The sequence below is a fragment of the Saccopteryx bilineata genome, chromosome 9 (genome assembly GCF_036850765.1).
Source record: "Saccopteryx bilineata isolate mSacBil1 chromosome 9, mSacBil1_pri_phased_curated, whole genome shotgun sequence".
Taxonomy (NCBI): Eukaryota; Metazoa; Chordata; class Mammalia; order Chiroptera; family Emballonuridae; genus Saccopteryx; species Saccopteryx bilineata.
This window is the reverse complement of record NC_089498.1, coordinates 67,899,765-67,918,792: the sequence shown is the minus strand read 5'-3', so window position 1 is coordinate 67,918,792 and position 19,028 is coordinate 67,899,765. Positions and strand designations below refer to the sequence as shown.

At 34.9% G+C, this 19,028-nt stretch overlaps 1 protein-coding gene across 3 annotated transcripts in view; it reads left to right on the top strand.

Annotated features, from left to right (window-relative positions):
* The window catches only part of CTNNA3 (catenin alpha 3), a 2,095,157-nt gene that overhangs the window by 1,882,434 nt on the left and 193,695 nt on the right, over window positions 1-19,028 (top strand). For all 3 annotated transcript variants that reach the window (XM_066242416.1, XM_066242414.1, XM_066242415.1), the window contains exon 14: window positions 14,165-14,257. In XM_066242416.1, coding sequence (XP_066098513.1) covers window positions 14,165-14,257 — 93 coding nt within the window. The remainder of the gene's footprint in view (window positions 1-14,164; window positions 14,258-19,028) is intronic.

Genomic DNA, 19,028 nt, shown 5'->3' with positions numbered 1-19,028 from the left:
CCTGATTTGGGTCTGGATATTTATAATATTGAACTTTCCAAAAATATGCCTTTGTCCAAGCCCTATTTTTCATGGCTTCCTTAATCTTTTATATCTTTATTTAAACCTCAAGCTGGAATACTTTTTATGACAGTTTTCATGAATTAGACATGTCTTCCTGGGAATCAGAGCTAGATTACTGACTCATTTGTTGGTTGAAAAGTACAATGAAATTGATAATGCCACTTTCATTTCTGAAACTCTTGCTGACTTGCTGTGTACTTTTCAAAAGTTATCAGCCTCACTGGGTCTTAGGAGCAGAGGAATGACTGCCCATGATCCTGATAGAGAAATAGTGGCTAAGATATGATTTACCCTGTGTGATTCTATCAATACCTGAGTCCTTAGAAAGGCCTTGTATAACTTAAGTGATTATAATGAGAAATCCTATGATAAACATCATAATCCAGACTAGAAATTTATTTTATGGAAAATACTTAAACAACTGAAGATCAGGACTGTGTCTCCTCTGACAATAATATTCTACATGCTCAGAATTTATTTGCCTAAGGTGTCCTATTTGACTTCAGTTTAATCATAATCTCTTGTGTATAATAGATACATTATTTCCTCTTACTTAAGCATATATATTTTTTAATATTCTGCAACTTAGCTTTGTCAAACTATATTTCAATTGTTGGAGACTTTAAGGGGTATAATACTAACCCAGGCTCCTTAGTCCCATCATATGGGATAATTCACATGATGCTACATTCTTCACAGGCTGGAAGACAAGAAAATGGCTTGTGAAATATTGAGTGATAATGGTACCTAGAGGCTGTTTTGAATTGTTTTCTGAAGGATTAAAAGGAGAAAATCTACCAATATTTATCATGGCAAGTAGGGATTGATGTATTTATTTGCATCATTATTGGTTTTCTTATCTATATTCTTTCTTATATTCATTCACTAAAAGCTGTATTTATCATTTACCAGGCAATGTATTAGGCATTCAGGTCATAAAACAGTGAACAATACTAGAAGCCTTCTTGCTCCTTGTAAGAATGAGAAAATGCATGCATTAGGAAGATTAATTATATGTCTAATTAATACAGTAGATTGGAATAAGTTATGTTTCAATAAACTGAACTTAAAAAATTTACTATATTTACCCGATATTGATATCTCCTAGTACGAGGAACATTTCATCCAGATTAATATTTTCGGTTCATACATGAACTCATAAAATCTTAAAGCTCAAAGGACTTGCAGAAATTATCAAGTGTTTTTTTGGATTTTTTTTTTATTTTTATGCTAATCTCATCACCTTCTTTGATCCAGTATCCTCTAAAGAGATTAGTCAAAAAACATATTAATATATACAGAACACATAGATACAGACAACAGAGTGGCAATAGCCAGAGGGCAAGGGTGGGTACAGATGGGGCGAAGGGCAAAGGAAGGGGGAAGAAATGGGCAGAAGGAGACTTTGCTTGGGGTGGGCATGGTGTAGAAGCTGTTATATTACGTTGTACACTTGAAAAACATTTAGTATGGTGAACTATGTCCATCCAATAAATTTTAAAAATAAATTAAGAAAAATAAATGATCGAGTTTTACTTACTTTTCATCTCCAGTTTAAAGATGATTAAATTGAAGCATAGGGAAATTAGAAGATGCCTAACAACATAAAATTAATTAGTGGCAAAGTGAAAATGAAAATCCAGTTATCCTAAATTCATTAATCTACTCTATAACACAAGCATAACAACTTATATTTATTCTCCTCTCCTGCCTGACATTTCTTAGAAAAAAGCACTGTGTTCCACCATTCAATCTCAGTTTCAAATCTAACTCTAATGATTATCTTTTATTTCTAATTTCTTTATGATTTATCTCTACTGAGGGCAAGGATTATGTTTTATTTGTCTGAAGATGTCCAGTATCTAATAATAGCCTATTTATATGCATAAAAAAGACACTCAAATATGTTAGTTAAGGTGACTTAACTTGATTTTTCTCACATCTCTATTACTGATCAAACCAACTTGGACTATCACTTCATATCTCTAGGTAATAATTTCTTTATTATGAGTAAAACTTTAAAAATATAGCAGAATGAAAACAGCTTATTAAATGCTAGTAGTAATACTGCAACCAAGTTTTTAATTTTATTTTCATAAATCTTTTAATACTGTTTTTCAATTGTTTGGTTACATCTAAAATGATTAAAGAGTGCCCTCTTCTGTTTTGTAACCATAATGGTCTTATTAATATATGGGGCATGAATTTCTGTCCACAAATTCAGATGTATAAGAAAAAAAACTTATTTTTTTTTGTTTACTGAAGCAACTAAGTTATAACTTTGCTCATAGGAAACTTAAACAGTTATTGGACTTGCCCTTACCCCACCACCTGTTTTAAAACAGGTGAGCCAGAGTTCTAGAGCAGTAGTTCTCGAAGAACTAGACATTTAGAAATGTCAGAAATAGTTCTGATTGTCACATCTTGGGATAGTCCTATTGCATGCTGTTAGTAGAGGCTAAGGATTATGCTAAACATTCCACAATATTCAAGATAGACTCTTACAACCAGAATTATTCAGAGCGAGATGTTAATAGTCCCAAGGTTGAAAAACTTTTCTGGAGCCATAGACAATATCCAAGTAGCTGAGAGAACCATCAATCATTTGTCATTTTCCAACACTGGTTAATAATGAGGTGCCATTGTGCTAGCCCATGTATCTCCTTAGGGTTTTCTACTTGCTGTTTTCATGAAAAGTTTGTGGCACAGGACCCTTGTGAGACCTGAAACAGGTTAGGTTTGGTAGATGACATTTTCTTTGAGTTCTTTTTATATCAACACTGCACTGTTAATGGAATACAAAGATGTCCTCCTCATCTTCCAAATCAACAAATGTTGAAGTTGTAAAAAATCTCCCTGCTCAGAATCTATAGTTTCTCATTTTCATAAGCTTTAAAAATAGTCCAGGAATCTTTACCTCAAACTCTCCCTTAGACAAGGAATTACAGATCAACACCTACAGAAGGCAGAAGGCCAAGGATTAAATATTGCTCTATAGCTCAAAAGTGTTCCATGACCTTCTTGTAACATTGATAGCAAAGCTTATTGGTCATAAAATTATTTATTTCTTTATTCATTTATGAAATTTTATTAAGTATATGGTATATGCTGACTTAGGTGCCCAGAGTGATAAAGAAGACAGACAATATCCCAGTTTCTATGGAAGTTATGTTTTTGGGACAAGATCAAAACATACATTTCTTTCAAAAAAAAAGCAAGGGAAAAGAAAGAAAATATAATTTCAGGTTATAATCATGATAAAAGACCTAAAGGAAAATATACAGGGTGATATAATTAAATAAAGCTGCGGAAAGGGCCAACTTTACAGACTGGCCCGGGAAGACTGGATTGGGTTGAGGATAAACCATCTGCACTCCCATGGTGAGAAGGGTCCAGCTTGTGAAAACTGTAAAATAGCATGACATGCAAGAGAGCAGTAGTTACAAAGAGCCAAACATCGTGATGTAGAAAGAATTAATGAGTAGGGCAGGTTTAAAAAGTAGAGAAAAGGCAAATGTAACAAAAACACCTCTGGTTTCTTGAGCATGCTGGATCATAGACTGCCAGTTTCTTGGCCAGAAGTTGTGGACAAGGAGTAGTGTATGGGTGTGTGCATGTATTCAACAGGGGTCATTTCTTAATTTTCTATAATTTTAACTTATGTTATTGATATATTTATGCTTATTTTTAAAAGTGTTCCAATTCTGGTCTCTCTACTTTGATATTTCAAAATCATCTTGTGTTATCAGCTCAGCTAGGATGAGGATGATCTCACCAAACATATTACACTAGATTTCTGCTTCAAAAGACTATCCATAGTATCCTTCTGGACAGCTTTTCCGAGTGTCTGACATCTCCTGATATTGCTATGCTGCATATCTGATTTTAGTAAAGCCAGTGATGGGAGAGTCAGAAACATATCATTTATGATTAAATCATGTATATGATTTAGAATTCAACCTTAATTCTGAGAAGAAAATGACTATTGTTTCCTAAATTTTCTTTCTCTTTCTTTCTTTCTTTCTTTCTTTCTTTCTTTCTTTCTTTCTTTCTTTCTTTCTTTCTTTCTTTCTTTCCTTCTTTCTTTCTTTCTTTCTTTCCTTCCTTCTTTTTTCATCTTATTTTATTAATTTTAATGCAGTGACATTGATAAATCAGGGTACATATGTTCCGAGAAAACATCTCCAGATTATTTTGACCTTTGATTATGCTGCATACCCCTCACTCAAAGTCAAATCATCCTCCGTCACCTTCTATGTAGTTTTCTTTCTGCCCCTACCCTCCCCCCACACCCTCCCTCTCCTCCCTCTCCTTACTCTCCCCCTCCCCACCCCTCCACCCTACTCCCTGTTACCATCACATTCTTGTCCATGTCTCTGAGTCTCATTTTTATGTCCCATCTATGCATGGGTTCATATAGTTCTTAGTTTTTTCTGATTTACTTATTTCACTCCATATAATGTTATCAAGGTCCATCCATGTTATTGTAAATGATCCGATGTCATCATTTCTTATGGCTGAGTAGTATTCCATAGTATATATGTACCAAAGCTTTTTAATCCACTCGTCCTCTGACGGACACTTGGGCTGTTTCCAGATCTTCGCTATTGTGAACAATGCTGCAACAAACATGGGGGTGCATTTCTCCTTCTGGAACTGTTCTATGGTATCCTTGGGGTATATTCCTAAAAGTGGGATGGCTGGGTCAAAAGGCAGTTCGATTTTCAATTTTTTGAGGAATCTCCATATTGTTTTCCACAGAGGCTGCACCAGTCTGCATTCCCACCAGCAGTGTAGGAGGGAATCCCTTTTCTCCACATCCTCGCCAACACTTATTCTTGTTGTTTTGTTGATGAGCGCCAATCTGACTGGTGTGAGGTGATATCTCATTGTGGTTTTAATCAGCAAATTATGGGATAAATCAGCAAATATATTGCTGCGAGAGATGTTGGAGAGCTTACTGCCTATCTTTTCTTCTAAGATGCTTATGGTTTCATGCCTTACATTTAAGTCTGTTATCCATTTTGAGTTTATTTTTGTTAATGGTGTAAGTTGGTGGTCTAGTTTCATTTTTTTGCAAGTTGCTGTCCAATTTTCCCAACACCATTTGTTGAAGAGACTGCCTTACTCCATTGTATGCCCTTACCTTCTTTGTCAAATATCAGTTGTCCATAGAGCTGTGGGTTTTTTTCTGGGTTCTCTGTTCTGTTCCATTGATCTATGTGCCTGTTCTTATGCCAGTACCAGGCTGTTTTGAGTACAATGGCCATGTAGTATAGCTTGATATCAGGAAGTGTGATACCTCCCCCTTTATTCTTCTTTTTTAAGATTGCTGAGGTTATTCGTGTTCTCTTTTGGTTCCATATAAATTTTTGGAATATGTGATCTATATCTTTAAAGTATGTCATTGGTATTTTAATTGGTATTGCATTGAATTTATAAATATCTTTGGGTAATATAGACATTTTAATGATGTTTATTCTTCCTAACCATGAGCATGGTATATGCTTCCACTTGTTTGTATCTTCCTTGATTTCTTTTATCAATGTTTTATAATTTTCCAAGTACAAGTCTTTAGTCTTCTTGGTTAAATGTACTCCTAGGTACTTTATTTTTTTGGTTGTAATAGTGAAGGGGATTGTTTCCTTAATTTCTCTTTCTGACTGTTCATTGTTGGTATATAAAAATGCCTCTGATTTTTGAGTATTAATTTTATATCCTGCCACCTTGCTGACTTCATTTATCAGGTCCAGTAGTTTTTTGACTGAGACTTAAGGATTTTCTATATACAATATCATATCATCTGCAAATAATGATAGCTTTATTTCTTCTTTTCCAACTTGAATGCCTTTTTTTCCTCTTCCTGTCTGATTGCTGTGGCTAGGACTTCCAGTACTATGTTGAATAAGAGTGGTGAAAGGGGGCACCCCTGCCTTGTTCCTGATCTTAAGGGGATTGCTTTTAATTTTTGCCCACTGAGTATGATGTTGGCTGTGGGTTTGTCATAGATGGCTTTTATCATGTTGAGGTATATTCCCTGTATTCCCACTTTGCTGAGAGTTTTGATCATAAATGGGTGCTGGATTTTATCAAATGCCTTTTCTGTATCTATTGAAATTATCCTGTGGTTTTTCTCCTTCCTTTTGTTTATGTGATGAATAACATTGATAGATTTGCGAATATTGTACCAGCCTTGCCTCCCCAGAATAAATCCCACTTGATCATGGTGTATAATTTTTTCCATATATTGTTGGATCCGGTTTGCTAATATTTTGTTGAGGATTTTAGCATCTATATTCATCAGGGATATTGGCCTATAATTTTCTTTCTTTGTGTTGTCTTTGCCTGGTTTTGGAATCAGAATTATGCTCACCTCATAAAAGAAGCTTGGAAGTCTTCCTTCCTCTTGAATTTTTTGAAATAGCTTGAGAAGGATAGGAGTTATTTCTTCTTTGAATAGTTGGTAGAATTCACTCGTGAAGCCATCTGGCCCAGGACTTTTCTTTGTTGAAAGTTTTTTGATAACTGTTTTGATCTCATTTGGTGTAATTGGTTTGTTTAGGTTTTCTGATTCTTCCAGATTGATTTTTGGAAGATTGTATGTTTCAAGGAATTTGTCCATTTCATCTAGGTTGTCTAGTTTTTTGGCATACAGTTCTTCATAGTATTTTCTTACAATCCTTTGTATTTCTGTTGTGTCAGTTGTTATTTCGCCCCTCTCATTTCTAATTTCATTTATTTGAGTCCTCTCTCTCTCTTTTTCTTGGTGAGTCTAGTTAAAGGTTCATCAATCTTGTTTACCTTTTCAAAAAACCAGCTCCTAGTTTCATTGATCCTCTGTATTGTTTCTTTAGTCTCTATGTCATTTATTTCTGACTTGATCTTTATTATATCCTTTCTTCTATGACATTTAGGCTTTACTTGCTGTTCTTTTTCTAGTTCTTTTAGATGCAGGATTAGGTTGTTTATTTGAGCTCTTTCTAGCTTCTTAAAGTGTGCCTGTAGTGATATAAACTTCCCGCTCAGTACTGCTTTTGCTGTATCCCATAAATTCTGAGTTGTTGTTTGCTCATTATCATTTGTTTTTAGGAATTTTTAATGTCTTCTTTGATCTCATTCTTAATCCATTCATTATTCAACAACCTGCTATTTAGTTTCCATGTATTTGAGAATTTTTGAGCTTTTCTGTTGTGGTTGATTTCTAGTTTCATGCCATTGTGATCAGAGAAAATGTTTGATATAATTTCGATCTTCTTAAATTTGTTGAGACCATTTTTGTGCCCTAACTTGTGGTTTATCCTAGAGATTGTACCATGAGCACTTGAAAAGAATTTATATTCTGCTGTTTTAAGGTGAAAGGTTCTGTAGAAATCTATTAAAACGAGTTGATCTAGTGTGTCCTTTAAGTATATCTAGTGATGTTAGTGGGGTATTAAAATCCCCTACTATTATAGTGTTGCTGTTGATCTTGCTCTTTATATCCATCAAAGTCTGCTTTATATATTTAGGTGCTCCTATATTAGGTGCGTAGATATTTATAATAGTTATATCTTCCTGTTGGATTGCTCCCTTTATCATTATATAGTGGCCTTCTTTATCTCTTCCTATATTCTTTGTTTTAAAGTCCATTTTGTCTGATATAAGTATTGCTACCCCAGCTTTTTTTCATTTCCATTTGCATGAAATGTTTTTTTTCCATCCTTTTACCTTCAACATATGTGCATCTTTTGTTTTAAGGTGTGTCTCTTGTAGACAGCATATGTATGGGTCTTGTTTTCTTATCTATGCAGCTACCCTATGTCTTTTTATTGGATCATTTAATCCATTTACATTTAAGGTTATTATTGATATGTAGTTGTTTATTGCCATTTTATTCTTTAAAGCTGTATTCCTCTTTTGCTATATTCTTTTCCCACTTTGATCGGTTTATACCATGCCCCTTAACATTTCCTGCATCATTGGTTTGGTTGTAATGAATTCCTTAATTTTTTTTTGTCTGCGAAACTTTTTATTTCTCCTTCAATTTTAAATGATAGCCTTGCTGGATAAAGTAGTCTTGGTTGTAGGGTCTTGTTCTGCATTACTTTGAATATTTCTTATCATTCCCTTCTTGCTTCAAGTGTTTCTGTTCAGAAATCTGATGTCATCCTTATGGGGGCTCCTTTGTAGGTGATAGCCTTTTTTTTCTCGCAGCTTTTAATATCTTCTCTTTATCAGTTAGCTTTGGTATTTTAATTATGATGTGTCTTGGTATAGGTTTCTTTGGGTTTCTTTTTAGTGGAGTTCTCTGTGCTTCTTGAATTTACGAGAGTTTCTCCTGCATTAATTTAGGGAAGTTTTCAGCTATGTTATGATTGAACAAAGCCTCTATCCCTTGTTCTTTCTCTTCTTCTTCAGGAACCCCTATGATGAGGATGTTATTTCTCTTTATGTTGTCACAGAGCTCTCTAAGAGTTTCCTCAGACTTTTTGAGTCTCTTTTCTTTTTTCTTCTCTGCTTTCATGCCTTCATTCCAGTTTTCCTCCAACTTGCTGATTCGATCCTCAGCTCTATCCATCCTGTTTTTAATTCCTTCCATTGTGGTCTTTATTTCTGATATTGTATTTGTCACCTCTGACTGATTCTTTTTTAATATTTTAATATCCTTTTTTATACTTGCTATTTCTTTATTTAGGTGTTTGTGCTGACCATCCATTGTTGTTCTAAGATCTCTAAGCATCCTTACAATCATTATTTTAAACTCTTTATCCGGAAGTTTGATTATTTCCATATCACTCAGTTCATCTCCTGAAGGTTTCTCTTGTGGTTTCACTTAGATTGCACTTCTTTGTCTTCTCATTGTGTCTGGGTGTTTTCTTTGTAGAGCTAGTTGAGTCTAGGCTTGGTGTTTTCTGCCTACAGTTTTCAATTGTGTTATTTCTAGGTCTTCTTGGGTTGACATCAGCTATTATTTGTAATCCGCTTTATGATTTGGGCTGCTTTGAAGTCTTGATTTTCTTAACAAGTGATTGTCTTGTTTGCTGATCTCAGCAGGGGGCTTATTTGAAACTGTATCCAGGATTGTGGTGGGTATGACCTGAGGCTCTGAAGTTCTCTTCTGCCAGTTAATCTCTCTGGGTGTGGGTTGCTTTCTCAGCTTCAGTAGGGGGAGGTATATCTCAGATCTCCATGGAGACCTGAGTTACTGCCCCTCCTCCCTACTTCTTGTTTTCAGCTGTGTCTTGTTGCGCTGATTAGAGCTGGAGAGATGTCTGTATCTCTGTGACCTGGAAGTACTTTTGTATTTTGCTTTGTGGAAGGATCAGCTCCTCCCCCAGTTATGGCCGCCTCTAGCACTGAATGAGTCAGCTTTTCCTGTCATCACCTATATTCCTCTCCCCCTCACCATCAGTCTCTCTCTCTCACCTTTCTTTTTGGAAGACAAGTGGGCCCTTTCAACACACCTCGTTCCCTGGTCACCAGGCATGTGGCTGTGAGCAGTATTTACTGCTCTTTTCCTTAGAGTGAGATTCCAGCCTCACCTCCCCCCCTCTGTTCCTATAAGCAGGGGAGATTCAGATGCTCCCTACCAGGTTTGTTGTGGCTTCTTCTTTGCTTCTTGGTTTTTGAAAACTGTTCTTGTAGTCCAGATTGGTTTTTCACACTGATTGTTCATAAATTAGTTTATAATCCAGTTTGGTGGTGTGAGCTGGGAGTCTGTGCGTCTGCCTACTCCACTGCCATCTTCATGTCTCTCTGCTTTATTTCTTTTCTTTCTTTCCTCCCTTCCCTCCCTCCCTCCCTCCCTCCCTCCCTCCTTCCCTCCCTCCCTCCCTCTCTTTTTTCCTTCCTCCCTTCCTCCCTTCCTTCCTTCCTTCCTTTCTTTCTTTTCCTTTTGCTATTGGCTACAAATTTCTTTTTTCATCTTTCAATATTTAAAATTTATAATGTCTGTGCAAGTGAATTTTGAGTTATAGTGATATCACCTACCTGTCTCACTAGAAATTATAAAAGGATTGATGAAAATAAGTCTATAGAAAGCATCAATGTTCTTGAAGAGGAAAAAGACAATATCAATGCAGTTATTTTTACCTCAATAACATATATTTTGTATACATTTAAATTATTGGTTTACTGTGACCCTATAGTTTCATGTATCACTACTATTTTTTATAGTCCCAGCTTCTATATAAAACATCAGCCTAAACACATTCAAGCTCTTTACTTGTTCCTGGCCTCCTTTACATAAATAAATTGCAATGTTGTAATAATAGTAACCAAAATAATATTGAAACATCAGTATTTTCTAGTTACTGAGTAATGCCCCAAGCCATCATATTACTTTATCTTTACAATAACCTTAATAATTGTATTAAGTATTTTTGCCATTTACTGGTGAGGAAACTTTAGGCTGCCTGGGCTTCACAATAAGTAAGAGTTGAAATAGCAAAATACAAAATAGTTTTCCTGAATTCTGCTAAGAGGAATAAATGATTATTCTGATAACACTCCTTCCAGAAACAGACAAACATCCTTTCCTCGGTCTTATTTAGAGATAGTTCAGCTTAGAGGAGTTATTGTCATCATTCCTGAGAGTCTAAATTGAGTCAATCTTTGCAGGAGCCAGTTTAAGAAATACATGATTAAATTAGATTAACACTTGAGATTTAGGAAAAAAAATGCATGTGGAATTATATTAAATTTTTTTTTAGCACAATGACCTTATATACTTCAAACCAGGAGACTGTAACTAAAGTCAACTAGTAAGCACCATATCAATCCAGAATAATAAATTTAGATTATAATAAAGGTATGCAAATTTCTACAAAAGTTTTATAAAAATTTTAAAATGATATGACAGGATTGGGATAGGATAGTGAAGGAAAAGGAGAAAAAGCAGTAAACTAAGAAACAAACCTGTGCAGCTCTACTTATGTATGTGGGCTAAGCTCTTACTTAAAACATGTTGGTATTTTTTAGTGTCAAAACAAACTTCAAAATAAGGTATTATTGTTCATAATTTGGTTCTGAGAAAACCAGAGTTTAAAAGTTTACATAAGTTTTCAAAGTTCCATAATGACTACTTGAAGGACCATAATGCAAATGCAAGTCTGCATTACTCAACAATATGGGGTCTTTCTACTACATGACACTTCCTCTAAGATAGTTGGCTGCCCCTCCCACCAAATAAAGTTTGATTAGAAACACACATAACTCACACATAGATGCCTTCCAACATACATACTTCTTCCAGGTGCTTAATCTTCTGAAGTCACCAGATGAATAAAAACAAGTTGTTTTTAAAATTTTATTTTCCAGTTACAGTTTACAGTCTATATTATTTTCTATTAGTTTCAGGTATACAACATAGGGGTTAGACAATTATATACTTGACAAAATGTTCCCCCTGATATTTCCATTAGGTTTATAATATGAGGTAGTCCATCTTTCCTCCTTCTTTAAAAAAAATTTTTTTTTTGCTTTTCTATTATAATTTGTCTTCAGTCCTGAAGGAGTTAATGAATCTTCCCATAAACAATTAGAGTACTCCTATTCTTTTCTTAGTTTCCACTCAATTTAAACTGTTATATTGTATATTTAACATTTTACTTTTCAATACCATCCAGCCTCTTGCCTTACAGAATGCAGAATGCTTCCAGCAAGTATTTTAAATTCTCCTCCATTGCTTTTGCTCATGAAAAGAAGAGGTCAGTTGTGGCGGCTTAGCAAGAAAACTAATAGTTGGTTAAAGGCAAAGGAAAGAACAGAAGTATGTGGGCGTAAATGGGAGGCTTTTCTCTCTTACTGCGATATCACCAACAAAAATGGTACTCGTGACTTCTGACAGCAGCAGTTGTTCTTAGTTTTTGTAACTTTATTTCTGGGTTGAATAAAATATTAGAATCATGACGAAGTATGTGTACCACTACATCATAGCATATCACCCAAGTAATAAGAGACATTTATGTGAAAGAGATCTCATTAGGGGCACCAGCCTGCCTTCAGTTATGAAGCAGTGCCCAAGAAAGGGAATTTGATCAACTAAGTTTATTCAGGTGTTACAGGGGCTGGTGATAAGGCAAGGGGGGAAAGTGCAAAGATTCTTTCTCAAGCATACTGTGATAAGAATACACAAAAATGACTAATAGTAAATATGTGATTATATGGAATTTCCATGGTGGTGAACTCATGTTATTAATCCCTAAGAAGAGAGAGTAAATTGCCCTGTGATCTTAGTTACAGCAAAGAAGGACTGCCTATAGAGATCAACATGTAGGTAACAATTACTCGGCATATCGGAGGCCTTAGTAAAAGGGGAGATGTTAATAGCCCATATGAATTAGTTGAAATAAATGCAGAGAGATAGGTGATGCTTAGTGCAACTGTTGGAGAACGAAGATGTGCTGGTTAAAGATCCATTGGATAAGAAAGAATCTAAGGCCACGTGGTTATGAAATTGGTAGTGTTGCCTCACAATGTGAACTAATCATTGTGTTTCCATTTCTGGGAAGGACAGCTCTACACAGTCCTGAAAATAAACAAAAGGCCAGTAAGCAATACAAGGTTTGGGGAAAACCAGAACTGGTCTAAGGTGGCAGGTGTTTTCTCTTTCCAAGTTGTAGCAGTCAAGTGAATATAACGATCTTCCACTTTGCTTTCGGTTGTTTTTCATGAAACCTAAACGAATTCTGGATTTCCCACCAGGTCTTTGTAGCAAAAAGATCTTAGTTTAAAGTTCAGACTGTGAAAACTAAATCAAATTTTAAGCTAATTCGTAAGTACTTTTGCTTGCTTTTGCAAGAATGTTTTATGTCTTTAAGTTACTGCTGCTCCCATGAGACTAAAGGAAGAAAAACCTTGAACTAGGAGACACAACATAAATTTTAAAATTTTATTTTAAAATACAGAAGATGGAAACACAGTAAAGAGACAGTTAGAACAAGTGTTTGTCATTTCTATTGATGTGTTTTATTTAGCTCATAGTCAACTGTCTTTTTGGCTGTCACTGATAATTTTGCTTCATTTGTTCAAAAGCATGTGTGTGCTAAGTTGTGGTGATCTGACATAAGCAGGGCAGACCTAGTTCTTCCCTCACAGACTGGACAACATTCGACAATTGCCTGCCTAATTTAACAAACAATGACAAAATAAAGTATTATTAGTATTATAATAATAAAAGTGGAGGGGAGTCAGGAATTCCTAGTCCAGGGGGCTCCTGAGCAGGAGACCTCAGAACAAGAGATGTTTAAGCTAAAACTGAATTTGAATAAAAGAAATGGAAGTGGGTTAACTACTTAAAATAGACATTAAAGTTTATGGTTATTTATTGTTTTTAACATGTTTAATTTTTAAATAATTTTAGTGGCATTTTTGTGTTATATAGTTTTAAAGATAAATAGTCCATTCACCTATAAACACCTTAGTTTGGGGTAATGGTTAGCTAAATTGCTGCTACTACTCACTGAGAGGAAACACTTACTTTTTATCATTTTTGCTTTCCTTTTTTTCCCCAAAATTTATTAGGATATAATTCAGACACTATTAATTTCAACATTTTTAACTGTAAAATTCAGTGTTTTTTAGTATATTCATAAGATTGTGTGACAGTTACTACAATCTAATTCCAGAACATTGTTATCATCCCAAAGGGAAACCACATACCTGTAAGCAGTCGCTGTCCACTTCCTCTTCACCCATTCTTTCCAGTAGGCATAATCAAAGTTTTGTCTCTACAGATTTGCCTATTCTAGACATTTTAGATAAATAAAATCATGCAATATGTAGTCTTTTATACTTGATTTCTTTCACTTAGCATAATATTTTCAAGGTTCACTCATGTTGTTTTTATGGCCAAAGAATATCCCATTGTATGAGTTTATTACATTTTGTTTATCTATTTATTAGTACAGATGTTTGATGTTTCCACTTTTGGCTCTTATGACTGATGCTGCTGTGAACATTTGTATACTAGTTTATTGTGGACATATGTGTTTAATTCTCTTGAGAATATACAGGAGTGGAATTGCTGGATCATATTGACCTCCATGCTTTCTTTTGGAAGTACTGATAGACTGCTTTCCATTTTGCATTCCCATCAGCAATGTTTGCTTGATTTTCATAGACCCCAGAGGAACTGGAGGAGGTTTCTGACCTGGAAGAGGATCATGAGGTCCGCAGTCACACCAGCATTCAGACCGAAGGAAAAACTGACCGGGTATGTCACCTCCCTGCAGAAAGAGATGTGTGCTGTGCCCTTTCCTGCTCAATCCAGGCTGCCTCTCACAGTTGGAACTCCTGAATCTAAGGCTGGCTTTGCAAAGTTAGGAAGAAGAACTTTTGAATGCAGGGACAGCAGCATGAGGAGAATTATTCCTTTACCTTGAGAGCACACAAGGAGACTGTTTCTGGTCAAGTGGTGAATCACCTCCTAACACTCGGGATCTTTATAGCGGTCATGAGAATGTAAAAGTGGGATCTGTACACGTTTGTTCAGAGTAGAAAAGAGAAATTAAGAAGTCAAAAAAATACTCTGAAATTCTAGGTAAAAAAAAACTTCTGAGGCAATACTCCTCTACTTTTCTTCCATTCTGCAATACTCTTTTCTGCCTCTACCCTCGAAACACAGACACACCAGAAACACATGCACACACACCCTCCAAAGATGGTTATCAATTTCTCAATTACTCTAAGTTACTGTGCTTTCCTTACAGCACTGTGTGAGAATCTGTGAAAGTTTGGTTTCCTAGACACTGACAGCTGGCAATTAAAGACCAGACTGTAGATCTTGATTCTGAAAGCCGGGCAGTATAGCATAGTGGCTAAGCCTGCCTGGGAACACATCAAATCAGCCACTTCCTTGCTGAGTTCCTTGAGAATCTCACTTAGCCTTTCTCTACCTCAGTTCTCTAATTTGTAAAGTGAGGATACGAAAAGTGTTCTACATAAGTATCATTGTTAGGATTAGCTAAATTAATTTATATAACACTTAATACTGTGCCTAGCTCACAGTAAGTTCTCAATAATCAGTTATTATTATTACTTATGGTTGTTGAAGCAATAATTATCATTATTGCTATTATTTAATTAGTTGAATCCAGTGATCTAAACTTTGAAGATGGATGTAAAAAAGATAAAGAAACTTACTTATTTTAAAGGCTTCAGATCACCTAGAACTGGTATGTATGTCACAACACTTTTGTTTTATCAGAAATGTTGCTTTTCTTGAGTTTCCATTTCTTGGTGATTATTTGGGTTATCAGATCTCTATAAACCAGTTCATGTTGAGAACTTGTCTGGGGTCACATAACATCCTTAAAATCTATTAGGCATCTTTAGTAAGGGATCAAACATTACAATGGCAATGGAATTGAAAATAAATTTTGCTAATGGTAGACTTTGCTCTCGCTTTCAGTGACGTAAGTGAGTGATTCACTCACTCAAGCTATCCCTGAGTTTCCTAGAAGTGGCAGATAATTGTTAGGGCTTACAAAGAAATAATACTCTGATTTCTCATCAGAATGCATAAATCTTTTGCCCTTTAACGAAGGACTTACAAAAAAATTGACAGGAGGAAATTTTTATAAGTACGAGCAACTTTTAGGGTGATGGGATTAGGACAAATGACTAGATTCTCATTCTGACTTATTTCATGAAGACAGTGAACCCTTGGTTAAGACCATTCAAATTTATAAAATTTGTTACTTGAAAAATGATAATAATATCATACCTTTTCACAGAACTGCTGGTAATACCAAAAAAAATACTAAATGTAAAAGTATTTTATAAACTTTAAAATTATATGTTAAGAAAATAAGCTTGTTATTGCTATGGGTTTTATCTCTATTTTTGTTCTTGGATGAGATTATAAACCAGCTAGATGAGCACCTAATCATTGCAGATTACAAAATTGACCTTCATGGTCTTGAACCTTAAGAGCCTCTCACAGAAACCATTGTTTCTAACCTTATGGAAACCACGTTGAAATTGCTCTGAATTCAAGATTTGTGTTCTACTGAGCTCATTTTCCTGATAACCCAGTTTATATGGAATGACCCTAGGTGACAGCCTCACCGCTGTCTAGTGACATAGATTCCTGACCATCAGAACTACTGGGAGCAACGTTATATTCAGCCTGGCTTTCATAAATCTCCCCTCCCCTGCATATACTCCAAATAGTTTGGATTTTATTCATCTCCTGCCTGGAGGCTTTCCTGCAGTTGCCATGTGGAATCTCTGAGGAAGCTGCTCAGGTATCTTAATACCTTCAAAACCTGTGTGACGCACTAACACGCCCTAGGGAAAACCTTGAACAGTACTCTTCCATTCCTTGGTTAGACCATTTTAAATTCATTTTCCACAGGTCCTCAAGATTTTCCCTGGGGGATCAAGCTCCAATTCCTATAGCATTGACCAAGTTGATAATATATCTTATATTGGTCTTTATTTCCTCATTCATTCTTCTCATGCTACCAGTTCTGTTTCCTAAGATTTATTTCAAAAATAAACTACTTTTTATTCTTAGACTCTGCTTTGGGAGAGAAAACAAGGAAAGGTAGTCTATTCACACATACTATGTATTAAATTATTACATTAACTCTGCTATATTGATATTATTTTCCAAGTTTTACTAACAAGATCACTGAGACTCAGATTTATATAACTTATCTAGTAAGTAAATTATATCTTCAGACTAAGAACCTTGGTGATTACCACATGTCAGTTCATTTAGGTCACAGAGTTAGTAGAATGAATCTTTCACTAAAAAGCAAACAAATAATCATCTTACAGAAAACCTAATACATTACTTTGAGAATGAAAAAGAACACAATAGAGAATGATGCCACAGTTGTCTGAAAAAGGGAGGAGGGATATAAATTTAAATTTAAAGAGTAATTAGTGTATAGTATGAACAACTTAACTCCAATAACATCCTTTTGTTTAATATCTATGTTGTGATTTTATTATAACAGCTTGCATTGTCATACTCTGAAGTTCATGAGATAGCTGGCCAAGAACGGTAGTTCAAATATATCTTCCACCCAAATCACCTGACCAAAACTAAGATCATGTTTAGACAGGTTTTATTATCTCTCCCAGGCATCTTATATAGTCCCACTTATAATATGATTACATCCATGTTTTTAGAATATATTCATATGTTTAGTCTTATAGCCATTCAATACTATATGTTTATATTCTATTCTGCTTTCCTGAAGTTTATATTTATTGGGCTGAGTGTGCTTATTAGATACATAATCAGGTACCATCAATTTGAAAAGATACCAAAAAATTTTAAAGTGGCATATGTTGAGAATTCTTTGGATACTCATGCCATGATCAATGAAGAATTCTTGGTCACTGCACAACAAAAGTGTTTGGATTATTTTTTGTTTGCTTCTATTACTAAGGAGTAAATGTCTTTTTGGTTCTTGTATTATGCAGACTCTCATATATCGAACATGCACTAGAATCAATTTTAGAAACTGTTTAGTAATGGAGTGACAGTTATTTATTATCATTTTACTTTCTGCATTTCACTCCCAGTAACTCTGGCTCAACATCATCGGTTATTGCTGTCATCAGAGGAAAATGCCACTGGGCATTGTAAAGGTCTATAACCAACAAATAATGATTTAAAATCCATGATCAATGAGAGCAAAATTATAAAGGACCAATAGTGCATGCCTTATGAAGTGGCAGAGGAACAGCAGCAGAAATTAGTGATTATATTAATTATTAAACATGATTACTCACTGGACTGATACTGTGGTTATATCCAGTGACCCGGCATTCCACAGTGAATACAATACAGAAGTATGAGTTTGCTACATGTTCAGAGAACATTTTTCAAAGAGCTTATTGAATATTTTTTTCATGACCTTACACAAGGACAAAATAGATGTCTTTGATCTTAAAAACTAAATTTGAAAGTAACATGCAAATAAACTTCTATTAAAAAATCAAATTTTAAAACTTACTGATAATTTTTGTAGGTCCTAAAAGCTTTCTAAGAGATTATACTAAATACATGCTAAATTATATTAAGCAGAGAAGATCCAGTTATCACTTAACCCTTTATAGTTTACAGAATACTTGTAAATTGACATCTTATTTAACCAAAGCCCTAAGGTTTTGTTTTTAATTTTTTTTCTTGTCTTTACTAATTAGTCTCAAACAATTTCAGTAGTTTAGGTAAGTCAGGTAGACTGGGACCATATTTCAAGGTTCGGGCACCAACCACACCACACTTTTTCAAGTACAGGTCACTTGTAAACTTGAGTAGAATCTCATCATCCTTTAAGACCTCATTGCCCAATTCTTGCTGCAGTCAGTATTATAGAGTCAATATTATGATTCTTCTATGAGAAAAAAGAGTTGTGACACTGAAGATCATAAACTTTATTATAAGATCTGTTTAAGCCTCACAAATTTCTGAATGTCTCAATACTGCAATTCTTCATCAATTAAAAAGTCAGTGTGTTCATTACTATTGAATACTATATAGTAATGCCAAGACTCTGACAGTATCCCTGGTGGATCAATTTGCCTTGATAAAGTGAAGTAACAGTCAAGTAGTCTTCCAGTAGAGGACCATGTAGGGCAAAATTTAAGGTCTCCAAACATAGGATCCAGAAAATAGAGGCAATTACTCCTCAGTCAGTCTCTCATCACATTGGTTTCTTTATTATAGGGAGTATTTCTTAATTCTAGAAATTTTCCCTGGTTTATTGTTTGCAACAGGGGCAGCAGTACCAATAGAGACTCAGGGAATTGCTAAAATTAGCAGTAAAGATATGTTCCATAAACCTCGCTTGGGGACAATAATGGATTTAGAAAGACTCTGAATAAAATGATTGAAAGAGAGTTTTGTGAAAGAAATGTATGATCAAGTGACTCATCATTTCTTGCATATAATATAGAAGTTAAATATGGACTAGAGCTTCACAGACCTTGGTTCAAGTGTGGATTCTACAAATCACTATCCA